Source organism: Taudactylus pleione, unplaced genomic scaffold (assembly GCF_031769625.1).
Source record: "Taudactylus pleione unplaced genomic scaffold, aTauple2 ptg001606l, whole genome shotgun sequence".
NCBI lineage: Eukaryota > Metazoa > Chordata > Amphibia > Anura > Myobatrachidae > Taudactylus > Taudactylus pleione.
The window spans coordinates 40,674-60,587 of record NW_028286003.1 but is presented as its reverse complement, the minus strand read 5'-3'; the positions used below and the strand labels follow the sequence as shown (position 1 = coordinate 60,587).

The 19,914-nt window shown below is 44.4% G+C and overlaps 1 protein-coding gene across 2 annotated transcripts in view; it reads left to right on the top strand.

The window, feature by feature from the left end:
• Positions 1–19,914, top strand: part of MEAK7 (MTOR associated protein MEAK7) — a 61,337-nt gene that overhangs the window by 27,350 nt on the left and 14,073 nt on the right. For both annotated transcript variants that reach the window (XM_088464175.1, XM_088464176.1), the window contains 4 exons: positions 6,873–7,042; positions 7,605–7,838; positions 14,172–14,310; positions 18,119–18,559. In XM_088464175.1, coding sequence (XP_088320301.1) covers positions 6,899–7,042; positions 7,605–7,838; positions 14,172–14,310; positions 18,119–18,559 — 958 coding nt within the window. In that variant the 5' untranslated portion in view covers positions 6,873–6,898. The remainder of the gene's footprint in view (positions 1–6,872; positions 7,043–7,604; positions 7,839–14,171; positions 14,311–18,118; positions 18,560–19,914) is intronic.

Below are 19,914 nucleotides of genomic sequence, written 5' to 3'. Positions count from 1 at the left end.
TTATTATTATTATTATTATTATGGGGCATTGCATTGGTGCCTGGTGCGGCTGTACTCGCCTCTGTATGTCATTGCTTATTATTATTACCGGGCATTGCATTGCTGCCTGGTGCGGCTGTACTCGCCTCTGTATATCATTGCTTATTATTATTATTATTATTATTATTATGGGGTATTGCATTGCTGCCTGGTGTGGCTGTACTCGCCTCTGTATGTCATTGCTTATTATTATTATTATTATTATTATTATTATTATTAATACTGGGGCATTGCATTGTTGCCTGGTGTGGCTGTACTCGCCTCTGTATGTCATTGCTTATTATTATTATGGGACATTGCATTGCTGCCTGGTGCGGCTGTACTCGCCTCTGTATGTCATTGCTTATTATTATTATTATTATTATTATTATTATTACTGGGGCATTGCATTGTTACCTGGTGCGGCTGTACTCGCCTCTGTATGTCATTGCTTATTATTATTATTATTATTATTATGGGGCATTGCTGCCTGGTGTGGCTGTACTCGCCTCTGTATGTCATTGCTTATTATTATTATTATTATTATTATTATTATTATTGGGGCATTGCATTGTTGCCTGGTGTGGCTGTACTCGCCTCTGTATGTCATTGCTTATTATTATTATTATGGGACATTGCATTGCTGCCTGGTGTGGCTGTACTCTCCTCTGTATGTCATTGCTTATTATTATTATTATTATTGGGGCATTGCATTGCTGCCTGGTGCGGCTGTACTCGACTCTATGTCATTGCTTGTTATTATTATTATTATTATTATTATTATTATTGGGGCATTGCATTGCTGCCTGCTGCGGCTGTACTCGCCTCTGTATGTCATTGCTTATTATTATTATTATTATTATTATGGGGCATTGCATTGCTGCCTGGTGTGGCTGTGCTCTCCTCTGTATGTCATTGCTTATTATAGGGCATTATTATTATTATTATTGGGGCATTGCATTGCTGCCTGGTGTGGCTGTACTCGACTCTGTATGTCATTGCTTATTATTATTATTATTATTATTGGGGCATTATTATTATTATTATTATTATGGGGCATTGCATTGGTGCCTGGTGCGGCTGTACTCCCCTCTGTATGTCATTGGTTATTATTATTATTATGGGGCATTGCATTGTTGCCTGGTGTGGCTGTACTCGCCTCTGTATGTCATTGCTTATTATTATTATTATGGGGCATTGCATTGCTGCCTGGTGCGGCTGTACTCGCCTCTGTATGTCATTGCTTATTATTATTATTATTATTATTATTATTATTATTATGGGGTATTGCATTGCTGCCTGGTGCGGCGTACTGACCTCTGTATGTCATTGCTTATTATTATTATTATTATTACTGGGGCATTGCATTGCTGCCTGGTGTGGCTGTACTCGCCTCTGTATGTCATTGCTTATTATTATTATTATGGGACATTGCATTGCTGCCTGGTGCGGCTGTACTCGCCTCTGTATGTCATTGCTTATTATTATTATTATTATTACTGGGGCATTGCATTGTTGCCTGGTGCGGCTGTACTCTCCTGTGTATGTCATTGCTTATTATTATTATTATTATTATTATTATTATTGTTATGGGGCATTGCATTGCTGCCTGGTGTGGCTGTACTCGCCTCTGTATGTCATTGCTTATTATTTTTATTATTATTATTATTATTATTATTACTGGGGCATTGCATTGTTGCCTGGTGCGTCTGTACTCTCCTCTGTATGTCATTGCTTTTTATAATTATTATTATTATTATTATTATTATTGGGCATTGCATTGCTGCCTGGTGTGGCTGTACTCGCCTCTGTATGTCATTGCTTATTATTATTATTATTATTATTATTATTATTATTGGGGCATTGCATTGCTGCCTGGTGTGGCTGTACTCGCCTCTGTATGTCATTGCTTATTATTATTATTATTATTATTATTATTATTATTGGGGCATTGCATTGTTGCCTGGTGTGGCTGTACTCGCCTCTGTATGTCATTGCTTATTATTATTATTATGGGACATTGCATTGCTGCCTGGTGCGGCTGTACTCGCCTCTGCATGTCATTGCTTATTATTATTATTATTTTTATTGGGGCGTTGCATTGCTGCCTGGTGCGGCTGTACTCGCTTCTGTATGTCATTGCTTATTATTATTATTATTTATTATTAATAGGCATTTTTATTATTATTAAGGGGCATTATTATTATTATTATTATTATTATTATTAAGGAGCATTATTATTATTATTAAGGGGCATTGCATTGCTGCCTGGTGTGGCTAGATAGCTCCAGGATCCCATTGCCCATAGGCCCAGCTCTGCGTGTGACCCCTCCGAGATGTGTAGTGTTACCTGTACATCCAACAGCTAATTACCCGTTCTTTCTCCTGTCTGCTGTATTTTTCCTTCATCCACTAGGGGGCACTGGAGGCTAAAGACAGTGGGGTATAGACGGTGCTAAGTGGAGCTTGGGCACTTTAAATTTCAAGGTGACTAGCTCCTCCCCCTTTATACCCCCCTACAAGCCCCACTAGTTGATTGGTTGGAATGAGAATCTGGTAACGTATGGGAGTAACTGATGATCAGCAATTTGCTCCTAAATGCCAGAAAACAGATGAAAATGGCGTCAGACAAGTTTGTTAAATGTTTGATCTAAACTATTTGTTCAAACAACAGTTTTTGTCCATTTTCCGGCGTTTGGGAGCAAATTGCTGATTGTCATTTACTTTCATCCCTTACCAGGTTTTCATTCCAACCAATCAACTAGTTGAATGATTGGATGTAAGTTTGTCTGGTGTGTGGGCAGCTTAAGTCTGAGCCCGTGTGGAGCTGGGTGTGTAGCTACGCTTCTCTGGGTTTTTTAATTGATAGAGCGCTGCTGCGCTGAAATAAGATATCACTTTGAGGACAGACAGGCAGCAGCTGCGCTACCTGTCTGCAATGATGGAGCTGCCGGGGGAACCCACTCGCAAACGCATGCACTCTGCCTGGGGTCCCCAACTGCTTAGACCACTGTCTACTAAACAGGGTTGTCGCACATGCCGCTGCGTGCAGCGCGCATAGCAGCCCCCATCAGTCACATCGCCGTCGGCAGCATGTGCAGCTCGGTGAGTAGACCCTGGCTTCCCGAGTAGCGGGGTAGCCAGGTTATTGTATTAAAGGCGGTGTTATTAGCAGCACAGCAAGGATATCAGGGTCACTGTGTCAGCTGCATATCCCCGATCTACACTCGGCTGTGAGAAAGCCAGAGTTAATAGCGCTCTCATAACTAAGTTTGAGCGCCATAGCGGGTGGGGGGGGGGACTTGGCTCCGGAGTCCTGCTTCTCACCATCAGTGGCCACAGCGCTCCTCTGGAAGTGCTGGTGCCCATTACACGGAGAGACCCTGTTTGCTGAATGATTAAATCACTGCTGCGTAGAACTGGTAGCCTTTTCCTAAGCTGTAAGTACATGGCGGGGTTTAGGCAAGGCAGGAGATACTTCCTCCTATACCTAGGCGTTTTCTGGCACTGCTAGGAGCGCTATTAGGCTAGTGTGGCGCTCTCCTGCCCCTCTATATACCCGGTTTCTTAGTTTGACCTTTTTTCAGTACACTTACTGTTGTGTGTGTGTGTGGGGGGTCTGTATGTATCATGACGTCTCTAGGATTACCTGCTAATATTGTGCAGGATAGTTTACACAGGGGCTGTCATGTAATACCCTATTGTGTAACCCGGATGGTGTGGTGGTTGGCGTTGCTCCGTTGCAGCGCTGGGGGTTCAGTTACCTCTGCAGTTCTGGCTGGGTGGAGTTTATCTGTTCTCCCTATAATATAACCTACGGCCACACCACCCTGTATACACCCTGGGAATACCAGGTGTTGTAGGCTTGTGCATCCTGAACAATAATCTTCCGAGAGGGCAGATTCGCCAGCTTGAATGGCGCATGTTACACTAACAGAGCAACCGAGCTTTGGACTATTGGCTGACTGCCCTTACGGAGGTTATTCAGTCAGCATAACCTATAGGGGAAGCGGCGTCTTACCGTGGTGTCCTATTATGTTTGCCTCATACGCCCCCATGTGGCTTCTCTATGCTGAGCTGAAGGCTTCTCAGAAAAATGGGATGTAGTCCGGAAGCCGGCTTCCAGACACTGTAATCCCGACTAGGGACGAATGACAGGCGTCATTTGATTGACGTCGGGAGATGCATGGGGATGCTGGGCGCCGCAGCAGACAGCTGCGGGGGGGTGGGTTAGGTTTAGGGTTCCCGGGGGGGACTTAGGGTTAGGCACCCCCCTGGGAGGTTAGGGTTAGGCTAGGGGGAGGGAGGGTTAGGCACCCCCGGGGGGAGGTTAGGGTTAGGCACCCCCCCGGGAGGTTAGGTTTAGGCTAGGGGGAGGGAGGGTTAGGTTTAGGCACCCCCCCGGGGGACTTAGGTTTAGGCAGCGGTGAAGGGGGGGTTTGGTTTAGGCACTTAGATGGGGTTACAGTTAGGCACAGGGGGGGGGGGTTGGCGTTAGGCACCCCCCTGGGGGGAGGTTATGGTTAGGCACCCCCCCCCGGGGGACTTAGGTTTAGGCAGCGGGGAAGGGGGGGTTTGGTTTAGGCACTTAGATGGGGGTTAGGGTTAGGCACAGGGGGTGGGGAGGTTAGGGTTAGGCATCCTAAAGGAGGGTTAGGGGGTAGAATTAGATTAGTTTATACTTACCTTTAGGACGATCGGGATTTCCTCCTTTGTTGGGCAGCCGCTGTTGGGATTTGATATCACACCCCAGAAAAATAGAGGGGCTTCCAGGTCAGGGACTCTAGAAGCAGGACCTTAGCTTAGAACTATGGCTCTTTCCCGTACCATATAAATAGTGTCCTGTGAGAAAGAGGCTTTATTTTCTGCAATACGCCAGCTAGCGCAGTTACAGGATAAGGACGCTAGTCCTGCTCCACCGTATTTCTTTTTAAAGAAATAAAAGAAGTTTCAGTAAAACTGGATTATATTCTGAGGTCAGCTTGGGAACATCCGGATAAACACGTTTCACATATCCCGGTGGTGGTTATCTTTTTCCTTTTTTCATGCATATCGCAGTAAAACCTTCTCCACTACAGTAGGTCCATGGGTTTCGTGATCATGACGTTACCGGTTCCGGGGGCCATGTCTTGTAAAGACATCAGGCTGGAGTTTCGAGTATACTCTCCAGTCCATTTATACAGCTGCAGGTATGATACTGCGGCCCGTCATTGTTATCTGCATAAGGGCGGATGTGGATTTGAGACAACTGTATTATAACTTCCCTTAGTGGATAGTGTATTACTCACAGTAAATCTAGATAAATGGATTTCTCAAGCTACTGGAGATATATTCTGTCTGCGGCTCCTCCCCGTAGTAGTTCTTTCTCAGGACCCTCGCTTGGTCCTTTAGTGCTCCGGCTTGTTCACGGGACCATCATCTTCACGTGATTCCGGAGGTCGGGGCAGAGTCGCAACTACACCTCAGAGTAGTAGGAACGGAATTTGGGACGGACACTTGGGTCCGGGTTCTTATCGCTCAAAATACAGTTTGACTATTTAGTCTCCTCCTCCTACCTTGTTTTTTACCACCGGATTACACGACAGAGCAGCGTTTACAGTAGAATTCGCCTCTCCAGGGGTTTCTGAGTTTTGTATTTCGAAACTCTCCTTTCCTCTTCTCTTACCCTCCTTCTCTACCAAGCCTAGTGCTTGCTGGGCAAGGGTGGTTTCGTTTTGTTCTTTCCACATCAACGTCTGATTGTGATACCGGTTCTTCCTCAAAATTCGCCTTCGTTCGACAACTTTAAAGGTTTTGGTCAGGGTTCTTCGTATTTCTGTCACTAGGACTGCAGCCAGAAGTACAGCAGATACACTTTGTGTTTTGTATGCTGGTGTTCGTCCTGGCTAGCTAGCCCTCCACACAGTCGCTGGCCTGGTCTGTCCGTCAGACAGGTGGATATGGCTTCCTGTAGGGAGCCTACGCCTGTTTTATTTCGGAGCATTCCTCTCGCTCAGTGGGTTCCCCTTGGTGGCTGCTCGTGGAGGTTTTTCATGGGGTTTTCTTTGCCAAGAGGCTGCTTGGTCTAGCTGGCATATCGTTATTGGTTTTTTATGGTTTTCACATGTTTGCGGCCTCTGCAGCGCAACATGTCCTGTTTGTTTTGCAGGGTTCTCACCGCTTCCCGCCCGAAACGGGAGCTCTGGGACGTCCCCACTGTAATTAACCCCCAGTGCCCCCTAGTGGATGAAGGATTTTGGTTCTTACCGATAAATCCCTTTCTCCGATTCCATAGGGGACCCTGGACGCCCACCCTGCGCTGTTCCTTCCTGCCAGGGTTGGGGTCATGTTATGACTGTTTGATGTCTCTGGTTGTGTTACTGTTATTTCAGCTTTCTCATATGTAGTGTGTACTGGCTGCGCCGCCTCCTCTTCCGTGTTTTCTCAGCTCCCCTCGGGCACAGTTTTCTTAGCTTGTAGGGGGGTATAGAGGGCGAGGAGCTAGTCAAACTTCTTTCAATTTAAAGTGCCCAGCTCCACTTAGCAACGTCTATACCCCACTGTCTTTAACCTCCAGTGTCCCCTATGGAATCGGAGAAAGGGATTTATCGGTAAGTACCAAATTCCTGTTTTATGTGGCTGCCGGTACAGGGGCGTATTTTATAGTTTTGCCATTTATTGTTTCATGTTTTATATTGTTCCTGGAGGACATAGACTTGTCATAAATTTATTTTATTAGCATTGTTTATGGAACAACATGGACAGATAGGGCCGTGTGTTCAGACTGCGGCAACAGAAAGCAGCGCACGGGTCCATCTAACCGGCCCTGTTATGTGCTTTGCCTCTTCTTTATAAAGCTATTTCTGGTTTTGCAGGGTATACGCCTCCGCGGTGAGTAGCGATGGGGAACGTGGAGAGCGGGGATTACCAGAAACGCCTCTCTAGACTGTCTCCAGCAGAACAGGCGGAGGTGGGGAGGAGGTTTGAGGTACTATGTCAGACGAAGAACGCCAGTAAGAAAACCATGGGGCTGGCTGCGTTCCAGGTAAGATGTGAGGAAGGGGTTTCCCTATATCATGGTCTTTAAAGAAGCCGCTTATATTATTCACCAATCTGCTGGAAAAGCCTTGGGCCCTATCTGTGTGGAGTTTGTGTGTCCCCAAAATATTTACCCCCCTCAGTTACATCTTTATCTCCAATATCATCAGTTCTGGAAAACGCCAGAAAGTGATATTTCTACATATATGTTGTATATTGTGTCCACAGAAGTAGCAGGGGATTTAGTGAGGGTTTATGGACACAGGGACCATACGTTTCTGTTCTGAGTGTATGTGCTAAGGACCATGGTGGTGTATCTAGTACCCCTCCCCGTATCTGCACTCGTGTATCCTGTTGTCAGCGTTATTCCTGTGTACGGTGCTACTGACCCCTTGTGGCGCCTTTTTATAAATGATAAAAACAAATTAATAATAATCCAGGCCGCATAAGACTGCCGACATCACACACCCATCCCTTTGTTTCACTTCACGTTTGTAAATGTGTAAATAAAGCTGTGGATTTATGTTGTACAGTAACTTTACCCAGAACCCTTTGCTTGTTTTTCCCAGGATGCTGTTGGGAGTTCATTGCCAGCCGCCATGTGCCAGCGGATTTTCCGCGGCATGCAAAGCATGAACATTACCGGCAAGCCCTCGGGTTCCGGTGCAGAGATCGGCAGAGAGCAGTTCACGCTGTTTCTCATCGACATTCTGAGGGGAACGGCCGAGGAGAAGAGCGGTATTGTCATTCGCATGGTCGGCGCTGACAACAGCGAGCAAGTAACAGGGAGTCAGACGCAGCAGGTTAATGTCGGCATTATCCACTTTGTGTTGAGTGTAATAATCCCACACTGGGATGGCGTTCTGTCTTCTATGTACGGTATTATACAGCAATATACAAATATTAGGCTGTGTGATTTAGCGCTGGACCTTATACCGATGTTTGCGCAGTTGAGTGATATTTCTTGTATTGTCTGAGTTGCACTGTGTATGTGTCTTCATTGGTTACCGATGGCGATTGCAGTGAGAATTTGGACACAGAGTGATGGACAGTCAGTGTTTGCGTTTATGGGAGGTAATAGGGCGTGTCTAGTCAGACGCGGGTGTGCGACTGTGTCTGTGTGTAACCATAAGCAGTCCAGGTTTTAAGGATATCCATGGCTGAGCACAGATGGTTATATCTAAATGAATTAAGTCACCTGTGCTCAAGCATTGATATCCTTTAAACATGGACCGTCAGGATGTCTTGAGTTTAGGAACCTCTGGTTTAAGATTTGGTTCTTAGGTTACAGTAGCTGTAATGCTCACTGATGCTGTTATTTCTCTTTGTAATATTATTATATTTTAATCTAAGTATTGCTGGGGTAGCGGCCGGTGTGTTCTATGGAACAATTAGTGATGTTTGGTGTGATCTCGCCATCTAATATCAGAGGAACGCAGAGTGGCAGAGACTACATCTGCCGCTTGTAGCTGGCGTTACCGGAAGTAATAGTAATAGAGGAGTGTAATGTGATATTTCCAGGGTTGGAAAAAAAACAGTTTTAAAAAAACAAACAAAAAAACCCCTGTTTTTTTTTTTGTTTTTTTGTTTAAACCAGTTTTTTTGCATTAATGTTTAAATAAAAGAATCTTGCTATGTATTAGAAACCTCCGTCAATCACGTTTTAATGCTTTCTAACATTAACAAACCAAAGTTATTAGGGTTTGATATGATTTGTCATCTTTCAATAAAACCAAGTTTAGACTAAACATAAGTAAAACATGTAATAGCACTTCTCATAGACACACAATAACAGGAGATCAGCATTAGGAATGGACATAAGTAACACATGTAATATCACTTCTCATAGACACACAATAAGTAACACATGTAATAGCACTTCTCATAGATACACAATAACAGATCAGCATTAGGACTGGACATTAGTAACACATGTAATAGCAGTTCTCAGAGAAACACAATACAAGAGATCAGCATTAGGACTAGACATAAGTAACACATGTAATAGCACTTCTCATAGACACATAATAACAGGAGATCAGCATTAGGACTGGACATAAGTAACACATGTAATAGCACTTCTCATAGACACATAATAACAGGAGATCAGCATTAGGACTGGACATAAGTAACACATGTAATAGCACTTCTCATAGACACACATTAACAGGAGATCAGCATTAGGACTGGACATAAGTAACACATGTAATAGCACTTCTCATAGACACATAATAACAGGAGATCAGCATTAGGACTGGACATTAGTAACACATGTAATAGCACTTCTCATAGACACACAATAACAGGAGATCAGCATTAGGACAGGACATTAGTAACACATGTAATAGCACTTCTCATAGACACACAATAACAGGAGATCAGCATTAGGACTGGACATAAGTAACACATGTAATAGCACTTCTCATAGAGACACAATAACAGGAGATCAGCATTAGGACTGGACATAAGTAACACATGTAATAGCACTTCTCATAGAGACACAATAACAGGAGATCAGCATTAGGACAGGACATTAGTAACACATGTAATAGCACTTCTCATAGACACACAATAACAGGAGATCAGCATTAGGACTGGACATAAGTAACACATGTAATAGCACTTCTCATAGAGACACAATAACAGGAGATCAGCATTAGGACTGGACATAAGTAACACATGTAATAGCACTTCTCATAGAGACACAATAACAGGAGATCAGCATTAGGACAGGACATTAGTAACACATGTAATAGCACTTCTCATAGAGACACAATAACAGGAGATCAGCATTAGGACTGGACATAAGTAACACATGTATTATCACTTCTCATAGAGACACAATAACAGGAGATCAGCATTAGGACTGGACATAAGTAACACATGTAATAGCACTTCTCATAGAGACACAATAACAGGAGATCAGCATTAGGGCTGGACATAAGTAACACATGTAATAGCACTTCTCATAGACACACAATAACAGGAGATCAGCATTAGGACTGGACATAAGTAACACATGTAATAGCACTTCTCATAGAGACACAATAACAGGAGATCAGCATTAGGACTGGACATAAGTAACACATGTAATAGCACTTCTCATAGAGACACACAATAACAGGAGATCAGCATTAGGACTGGACATTAGTAACACATGTAATAGCACTTCTCATAGACACACTAACAGGAGATCAGCATTAGGACAGGACATAAGTAACACATGTAATAGCACTTCTCATAGAGACACAATAACAGGAGATCAGCATTAGGACTGGACATTAGTAACACATGTAATAGCACTTCTCATAGAGACACAATAACAGGAGATCAGCATTAGGACTGGACATTAGTAACACATGTAATAGCACTTCTCATAGACACACAATAACAGGAGATCAGCATTAGGACTGGACATAACACATGTAATAGCACTTCTCATAGACACACAGTAACAGGAGATCAGCATTAGGACAGGACATAAGTAACACATGTAATAGCACTTCTCATAGACACACAATAACAGGAGATCAGCATTAGCACTGGACATTAGTAACACATGTAATAGCACTTCTCATAGACACACAATAACAGGAGATCAGCATTAGGACAGGATATAAGTAACACATGTAATAGCACTTCTCATAGACACACAATAACAGGAGATCAGCATTAGGACTGGACATTAGTAACACATGTAATAGCACTTCTCATAGAGACACAATAACAGGAGATCAGCATTAGGACTGGACATAAGTAACACATGTAATAGCACTTCTCATAGACACACAATAACAGGAGATCAGCATTAGGACAGGACATAACTAACACATGTAATAGCACTTCTCATAGACACACAATAACAGGAGATCAGCATTAGGACAGGACATAACTAACACATGTAATAGCACTTCTCATAGACACACAATAACAGGAGATCAGCATTAGGACAGGACATTAGTAACACATGTAATAGCACTTCTCATAGACACACAATAACAGGAGATCAGCATTAGGACAGGACATAACTAACACATGTAATAGCACTTCTCATAGACACACAATAACAGGAGATCAGCATTAGGACTGGACATAACTAACACATGTAATAGCACTTCTCATAGACACACAATAACAGGAGATCAGCATTAGGACAGGACATAAGTAACACATGTAATAGCACTTCTCATAGACACACAATAACAGGAGATCAGCATTAGGGCTGGACATAAGTAACACATGTAATAGCACTTCTCATAGAGACACAATAACAGGAGATCAGCATTAGGACAGGACATAACTAACACATGTAATAGCACTTCTCATAGACACACAATAACAAGAGATCAGCATTAGGACTGGACATAAGTAACACATGTATTATCACTTCTCATAGACACACAATAACAGGAGATCAGCATTAGGACTGGACATAAGTAACACATGTAATAGCACTTCTCATAGAGACACAATAACAGGAGATCAGCATTAGTGCTGGACATAAGTAACACATGTAATAGCACTTCTCATAGACACACAATAACAGGAGATCAGCATTAGGACTGGACATAAGTAACACATGTAATAGCACTTCTCATAGACACACAATAACAGGAGATCAGCATTAGGACTGGACATAAGTAACACATGTAATAGCACTTCTCATAGACACACAATAACAGGAGATCAGCATTAGGCCTGGACATAAGTAACACATGTAATAGCACTTCTCATAGACACACAATAACAGGAGATCAGCATTAGGACTGGACATTAGTAACACATGTAATAGCACTTCTCATAGACACACAATAACAGGAGATCAGCATTAGGACTGGGAACGTCGCTGGCATTACACATGCTGAATACAAACACTAGTATAGAGGCCTTTGCAGTTCCCAGTCTGTTCCGAAGCTTCTAATGAACTAAACCGAGAGAAGAAACGAATCTCTGTACCCCAGCTGAGGACGCTTAGCAGTCAGACGTTGTTACGTAATGGGATATACATTGGGGTTTAACTTTTCTCTGCTCGTCCACCATTCATAAGATGATGCTTGTGACACCACAGAGAGTAAGGGGTACATTTACTAAGATGGGAGTTGTATTAAGAAGTGATGTTGCCCATAGCAACTAATCAGATTCCAGGTATTATCTTCTAGAAGGTGCTAGATAAATGAGAAGTAGAATCTGGTTGCTATGGGCAACATCACTTCTTAATAGAACTCCCATCTTAGTAAATTTACCCCTTAGGGCCGTCTTAAATTTGAGGCGAAAACCGTTACCTCATTTTCGCCTGTTTTAATTATCCCCGTATTCAATTCCAAAGACTTTTCGACCGGTGTGAAAAGTCTGTAAAAAAACAGGGGTAACTTTACTCCACACAATAGGTGGCGAAAAAAAGTGCAGAATTGGGGTTTAGGGGTGCAGGCTTAAAAAAAAAATAGCCTGCACCCCAGGGTGTCCCCTAAAATTAATGTGTGTAAAAAAAAAAAAAAATAATGAAAAAACGGGACACCCCAAAAAAAATTAGTTTAATTTTGGGGTTAAAAAAATAAATGTGGGGGACAAAATCCTGAAGTAGCAAAATTGATTCCAGAGGGGTCCTCAAGTCTGCGGCAGGCGGTTTCCTCATTGCGGGGAGTAGCGGCAGGCGTTTTCCTCATTGCGGGAAGTAGGGGCAGGTGTTTTCCTCATTGCGGGGAGTAGCGGCAGGCGTTTTCCTCATTGCAGGGAGGAGCGGCAGGTGATTTCCTCATTGCTGGTAGCGGCAGGCGTTTTCCTCATTGCGGGTGATAGCGGCAGGTGTTTCCTCATTGCGGGGAGGAGCGGCAGGCGTTATCCTCATTGCAGGTGGTAGCGGCAGGCGTTTTCCTCATTGTGGGTGGTAGCGGCAGGCGTTTTCCTCATTGCGGGCAGTAGCGGCAGGTGTTTTCCTCATTGCGGGTGGTGGCGGCAGGCGATTTCCTCATTGCGGGTGGTAGCGGCAGGTGTTTTCCTCATTGCGGGTGGTAGCGGCAGGTGATTTCCTCATTGCGGGTGGTAGCGGCAGGTGTTTTCCTCATTGCCGAGAGTAGCGGCAGGTGTTTTCCTCATTGCGGGGAGTAGCGGCAGGCGTTTTCCTCATTGCGGGAAGTAGGGGCAGGTGTTTTCCTCATTGCGGGGAGTAGCGGCAGGCGTTTTCCTCATTGCAGGGAGGAGCGGCAGGTGATTTCCTCATTGCTGGTAGCGGCAGGCGTTTTCCTCATTGCGGGTGATAGCGGCAGGTGTTTCCTCATTGCGGGGAGGAGCGGCAGGCGTTATCCTCATTGCAGGTGGTAGCGGCAGGCGTTTTCCTCATTGTGGGTGGTAGCGGCAGGCGTTTTCCTCATTGCGGGCAGTAGCGGCAGGTGTTTTCCTCATTGCGGGTGGTGGCGGCAGGCGATTTCCTCATTGCGGGTGGTAGCGGCAGGTGTTTTCCTCATTGCGGGTGGTAGCGGCAGGTGTTTTCCTCATTGCGGGGGGTAGCGGCAGGTGTTTTCCTCATTGCGGGGAGGAGCGGCAGGTGTTTTCCTCATTGCGGGGAGGAGCGGCAGGTGTTTTCCTCATTGCGGGTGGTAGCGGCAGGTGTTTTCCTCATTGCCGGGAGTAGCGGCAGGTGTTTTCCTCATTGCAGGTGGTAGCGGCAGGTGTTTTCCTCATTGCGGGTGGTAGCGGCAGGTGTTTTCCTCATTGCGGGTGGTAGCGGCAGGCGTTTTCCTCATTGCGGGTGGTAGCGGCAGGCGTTTTCCTCATTGCGGGTGGTAGCGGCAGGTGTTTCCTCATTGCGAGTGGTAGCGGCAGGTGTTTTCCTCATTGCGGGTGGTAGCGGCAGGCGTTTTCCTCATTGCGGGTGGTAGCGGCAGGTGTTTCCTCATTGCGGGTGGTAGCGGCAGGCGTTTTCCTCATTGCGGGTGGTAGCGGCAGGTGTTTCCTCATTGCAGATGGTAGCGGCAGGTGTTTCCTCATTGCGGGGAGTAGCGGCAGGCGTTTTCCTCATTGCGGGGAGTAGCGGCAGGTGTTTCCCTGTATATTGCCTGTTGGTTGGTGTTTCCTCTGTAAGAATGAGAATGTTCTCTGCGTCTGCCCCGGAGTGACCGCGCTTTGTCTCCTGTCCCCAGTTCTTGGAAGATTTGGCCCACGCGGCGGTTTACCTTCTGCGCCATCACAACGCACTGAGTGGATGGAGTCTGGAGAACACCAGTGACTCGGGATCCCGCGCTCTGGCCTTGCAGCTATTGTCACAGATAAAGGCGCCTGGTACTGTATGTGTTACTGTCTTCCTACATCCCGCTGTATTATACCCTATGTATTGTACATTATACTGCAGGGCGTCACAGCTATTGTCACAGATAAAGGCGTCTGGTACTGTATGTGTTACTGTCTTCCTACATCCCGCTGTATTATACCCTATGTATTGTACATTATACTGCAGGGCGTCACAGCTATTGTCACAGATAAAGGCGTCTGGTACTGTATGTGTTACTGTCTTCCTACATCCCGCTGTATTATACCCTATGTATTGTACATTATACTGCAGGGCGTCACAGCTATTGTCACAGATAAAGGCGTCTGGTACTGTATGTGTTACTGTCTTCCTACATCCCGCTGTATTATGCTCTATGTATTGTACATTATACTGCAGGGTGTCACAGCTATTGTCACAGATAAAGGCGTCTGGTACTGTATGTGTTACTGTCTTCCTACATCCCGCTGTATTATACGCTATGTATTGTACATTATACTGCAGGGCGTCACAGCTATTGTCACAGATAAAGGCGCCTGGTACTGTATGTGTTACTGTCTTCCTACATCCCGCTGTATTATACCCTATGTATTGTACATTATACCGCAGGGCGTCACAGCTATTGTCACAGATAAAGGCGCCTGGTACTGTATGTGTTACTGTCTTCCTACATCCCGCTGTATTAGACCCTATGTATTGTACATTATACTGCAGGGCGTCACAGCTATTGTCACAGATAAAGGCGCCTGGTACTGTATGTGTTACTGTCTTCCTACATCCCGCTGTATTATACCCTATGTATTGTACATTATACTGCAGGGTGTCACAGCTATTGTCACAGATAAAGGCGCCTGGTACTGTATGTGTTACTGTCTTCCTACATCCCGCTGTATTATACCCTATGTATTGTACATTATACTGCAGGGCGTCACAGCTATTGTCACAGATAAAGGCGCCTGGTACTGTATGTGTTACTGTCTTCCCGCATCCCGCTGTATTATGCTCTATGTATTGTACATTATACTGCAGGGCGTCACAGCTATTGTCACAGATAAAGGCGCCTGGTACTGTATGTGTTACTGTCTTCCTACATCCCGCTGTATTATGCCCTATGTATTGTACATTATACTGCAGGGCCTTACAGCTATTTACATTCATGTCAGGGATCCCATTATTCCGGTCGTCTCCTCTCTCCTGCGCTGGGCAGACCCCAAATAGTTTTCCTTCTAGATTTATAAAATATCCCGCTGCCAGACATTAGTGTATATCACAGTCTGTATCCATGGGCTAAATAACCCTGACATGCGTGAGGAGTTTACACTTGGCTGAATCTGTCTGCCCCATCCCTTGGCGGAGGGTAACATAAGGGGCTCATTTATCTTGTGTTACACTGCGGCAGCGCAGAAGCGATTGACTTGTCGTCTTTTAGGTCACATCATCATTCCTGGTGACTTCATGCATAAGACATTACTATAGAAAACTGACATGCTATGCTATCTATGCTATGCTATCTATGCTATGCTATCTATGCTATGCTTGCTATGCTATCTATGCTATGCTATGCTATGCTATGCTATCTATGCTATGCTATGCTATTTATGCTATGCTATCTATGCTATGCTATGCTATGCTATTTATGCTATGCTATCTATGCTATGCTATTTATGCTATGCTATGCTATTTATGCTATCTATGCCATGCTATCCTATGCTATCTATGCTATACTATGCTATCCTATGCTATCTATGCTATGCTATGCTATCTATGCTATCTATGCTATGCTATTTATGCTATCTATGCTATGCTATCTATGCTATCTATGCTATCTATGCTATGCTATCTATGCTATCTATGCTATGCTATTTATGCTATGCTATCTATGCTATTTATGCTATCTATGCTATTTATGCTATCTATGCTATGCTATCCTATACTATCTATGCTATGCTATCTATGCCATCTATGCTATGCTATCTATGCCATCTATGCTATGCTATCCTATGCTATCTATGCTATGCTATCTATGCTATGCTATCCTATGCTATCTATGCTATGCTATCTATGCCATCTATGCTATGCTATCTATGCCATCTATGCTATGCTATCCTATGCTATCTATGCTATGCTATCTATGCTATGCTATCTATGCTATGCTATCTATGCTTTGCTATGCTATCTATGCTATGCTATGCTATCTATGCTTTGCTATGCTATCTATGCTATGCTATCTATGCTATGCTATCTATGCTTTGCTATGCTATGCTATCTATGCTATGCTATGCTATCTATGCTTTGCTATGCTATCTATGCTATGCTATCTATGCTATGCTATGCCATCTATGCTATCTATGCTATGCTATCTATGCTATGCTATGCCATCTATGCTATGCTATCTATGCCATCTATGCTATGCTATCTATGCTTTGCTATCTATGCCATCTATGCTATGCTATCTATGCTTTGCTATCTATGCCATCTATGCTATGCTATCTATGCCATCTATGCTATGCTATCTATGCCATCTATGCTATGCTATCTATGCCATCTATGCTATGCTATCTATGCCATCTATGCTATGCTATCTATGCTATGCTATCTATGCCATCTATGCTATGCTATCTATGCCATCTATGCTATGCTATCTATGCTATCTATGCTATGCTATCTATGCTTTGCTATCTATGCTATCTATGCTATGCTATCTATGCCATCTATGCTATGCTATCTATGCTATGCTATCCTATGCTATGCTATCTATGCTATGCTATCTATGCTTTGCTATGCTATCTATGCTTTGCTATGCTATGCTATCTATGCTATGCTATGCCATCTATGCTATGCTATCTATGCTATGCTATCTATGCTATGCTATCTATGCTATCTATGCTATGCTATCTATGCTATGCTATCTATGCTATGCTATCTATGCTATGCTATCTATGCTATCTATGCTATCTGCTATCTATGCTATCTATGCTATCTATGCTATCTATGCTATGCTATCTATGCTATCTATGCTATGCTATCTATGCTATGCTATGCTATGCTTTGCTATCTATGCTATCTATGCTATGCTATCTATGCTATGCTATGCTATGCTTTGCTATCTATGCTATCTATGCTATGCTATCTATGCTATCTATGCTATGCTATCTATGCTATGCTATCTATGCTTTGCTATGCTATGCTATCTATGCTATGCTATCTATGCTATGCTATCTATGCTATGCTATCTATGCTATGCTATCTATGCTATGCTATCTATGCTATGTTAGCTATGCTATCTATGCTATGCTGTCTATGCTATCTATGCTATGCTATCTATGCTATGCTATCTATGCTATGCTATGCTATGTTATCTATGCTATGTTATCTATGCTATGCTATCTATGCTATGCTATCTATGCTATGCTATCTATGCTATGCTATCTATGCTATGCTATGTTATGCTATGCTATCTATGCTATGCTATGCATGCTATGCTATCTATGCTTTGCTATGCTATGTTATGCTATGCTATCTATGCTATCTATGCTTTGCTATGCTATGCTATCTATGCTTTGCTATGCTATGCTATCTATGCTTTCTGTTATGTATCACCAATCACTCACCCGTTGTTGAAGTACATTGGATGTGATTTTAGCGGTTTTGTAATGGAGATGGTGGAAATTCTATGACTTATTACCTATCCCCGACCCCAGTTCTTCACTGATCAGTCTGCTCTGCGGTGACCAGACACTGACTTATCATACATAAACCATCGGACTCCAGAGCGCCGCCTGCTGGTGTGTTACAGGTAATAGCTGTGTATGTATCTTGCAGGTGGACAAACCCTTGAAGGACCAGCGCTTATAACGTCCTCCTACACTAGGGCGTCTGTGGAAGACTGGCTGTATAAAGTCCCGATGATTTCCACGTTCCTTAGAGTGGTGGTAACATTAGGGTTATCCGTCATGAAGCAGAATGCGGAGCACCACAAAGACCTCAGCGGTCTGGTCCCGAAGTGCCGGAGAGGGAAACACACGTCCTTCGTCACCCTGCTGACCTTCCGCACCGTCATGTTCCTGAACACTCTCCTTCCCTCTGAGATGCAGCACAAGTGGCGGCTTCTGTTCTCCACCAGCATCCACGGAGAGAGCTTCTCCCAGCTGTGTGGGCACCTGGTGGACCAGGGACCCAGCTTGTTAGTCCTGAGGGACCGCGATGGGTTCATCTTTGGCGGTTTCGCATCACAGAATTGGGAGGTCAAACCACAATATCAAGGTGAGAAGGAGTTAGTTTTACGTCCCCATGATCAGGCGCCAATGACCTCATATAAATGGGATTATTATTCTCCTGTTGGCGCCATCATAGTACATAGCACTTTACCTTGAGGGGATTGTGATACAATAGGAGGAGAAGGTGAGATTACGCACTAGATAGTATCCAAAAAGACACCTGTAAACCAATTAATAGAGGAACGTGCTGTCATTATCGGAGGTGCTGGTGTAGCTCCCACGGGTTTAAGTAATTGGATACGTAAGGAAAAGAGGTTCTTGTGTATGTGACACATTATGTCATCTTGAGTAGTATGAAACCAATCCGTTTTCCTTTATGGCAAAAAAGGGACAATATCTTTATAAACAGAGTAATGCTTCAGTTACAGATGAGACTGATGTTATCAGACCATACCAGGCGAAACGCGTGTCACACCAGGTCACGTCTGGCTGGGCAGTATTGGCAGAGACGGGCATTCGGTGTGCTGGTTCTCTATAGCAAACAAGTATCCTGTATGATTATCATCAGTACTACTAATGCATCTTATCCAGTATCTTTGAGACATGTTATTGAATTTAATTTTCTTCTTCGGGTTCCATGGGGTCCACAGGAATTACCTTGGGATATATAGTTGGGCAGCGTCCATTGCACCAAACAGCAAAGCTTTGGAGCTCCCAGCATGCACTGCTCCTCCTCCCTATATACCCCGCCCCCAGCCATTCGGTTATTTTGTTTGGTGTGCGGTAAGAGCACCTGTTATATCAGCGGCACTGCTAGGCAGTCTCAGGCTTTTTCTTTTATGTTTTACCTTAAGTTTATGAAACGTCAGAGTTTAGCGGTACCAGCGCCACCTCCATCTACCTCCGCCGTCACTCCTGCACCGTTTTATGTCCTGAGGTTCTCGGCAGGCCTCAGCGTGGCTTAGCTGGCGGTCTAAAGACGCTGAGGTCCGGGACTGCGGTCGGGTAACAAAGATGTCAGGTAAGGATTCCTCTCGGGGAATCGTGCACAAAGCAGTCCCTAGCCTCTGTTCTTGAGACGCGTCAGAGGCCGCTGCGGGCGAAGGTCGTCTAACGTTCCTCACTAAGGCGGCCGGGGCCATATCGTCTGTTGCCGGGGACGGGTGGTAAGACGCATTAGAGCGCACTAGTTAACGTCTTGCTACTTTGTAGTTAAGCGTACCCGGTCATCAAAATCACAGCTTAGGGGAGATAAGGCGCTCCCCCGGCCGCCCCTCCCTGCCGGACACAAACTTCTGAGTGGAGTCCCTGCGTCTGGTTCACTATTCACCACCTCGTGTGTGAGACGCTCGCAGTTCAGCGTTTGTCCGTGCACTACTACAGTAGTCTCACAGGTCTGGT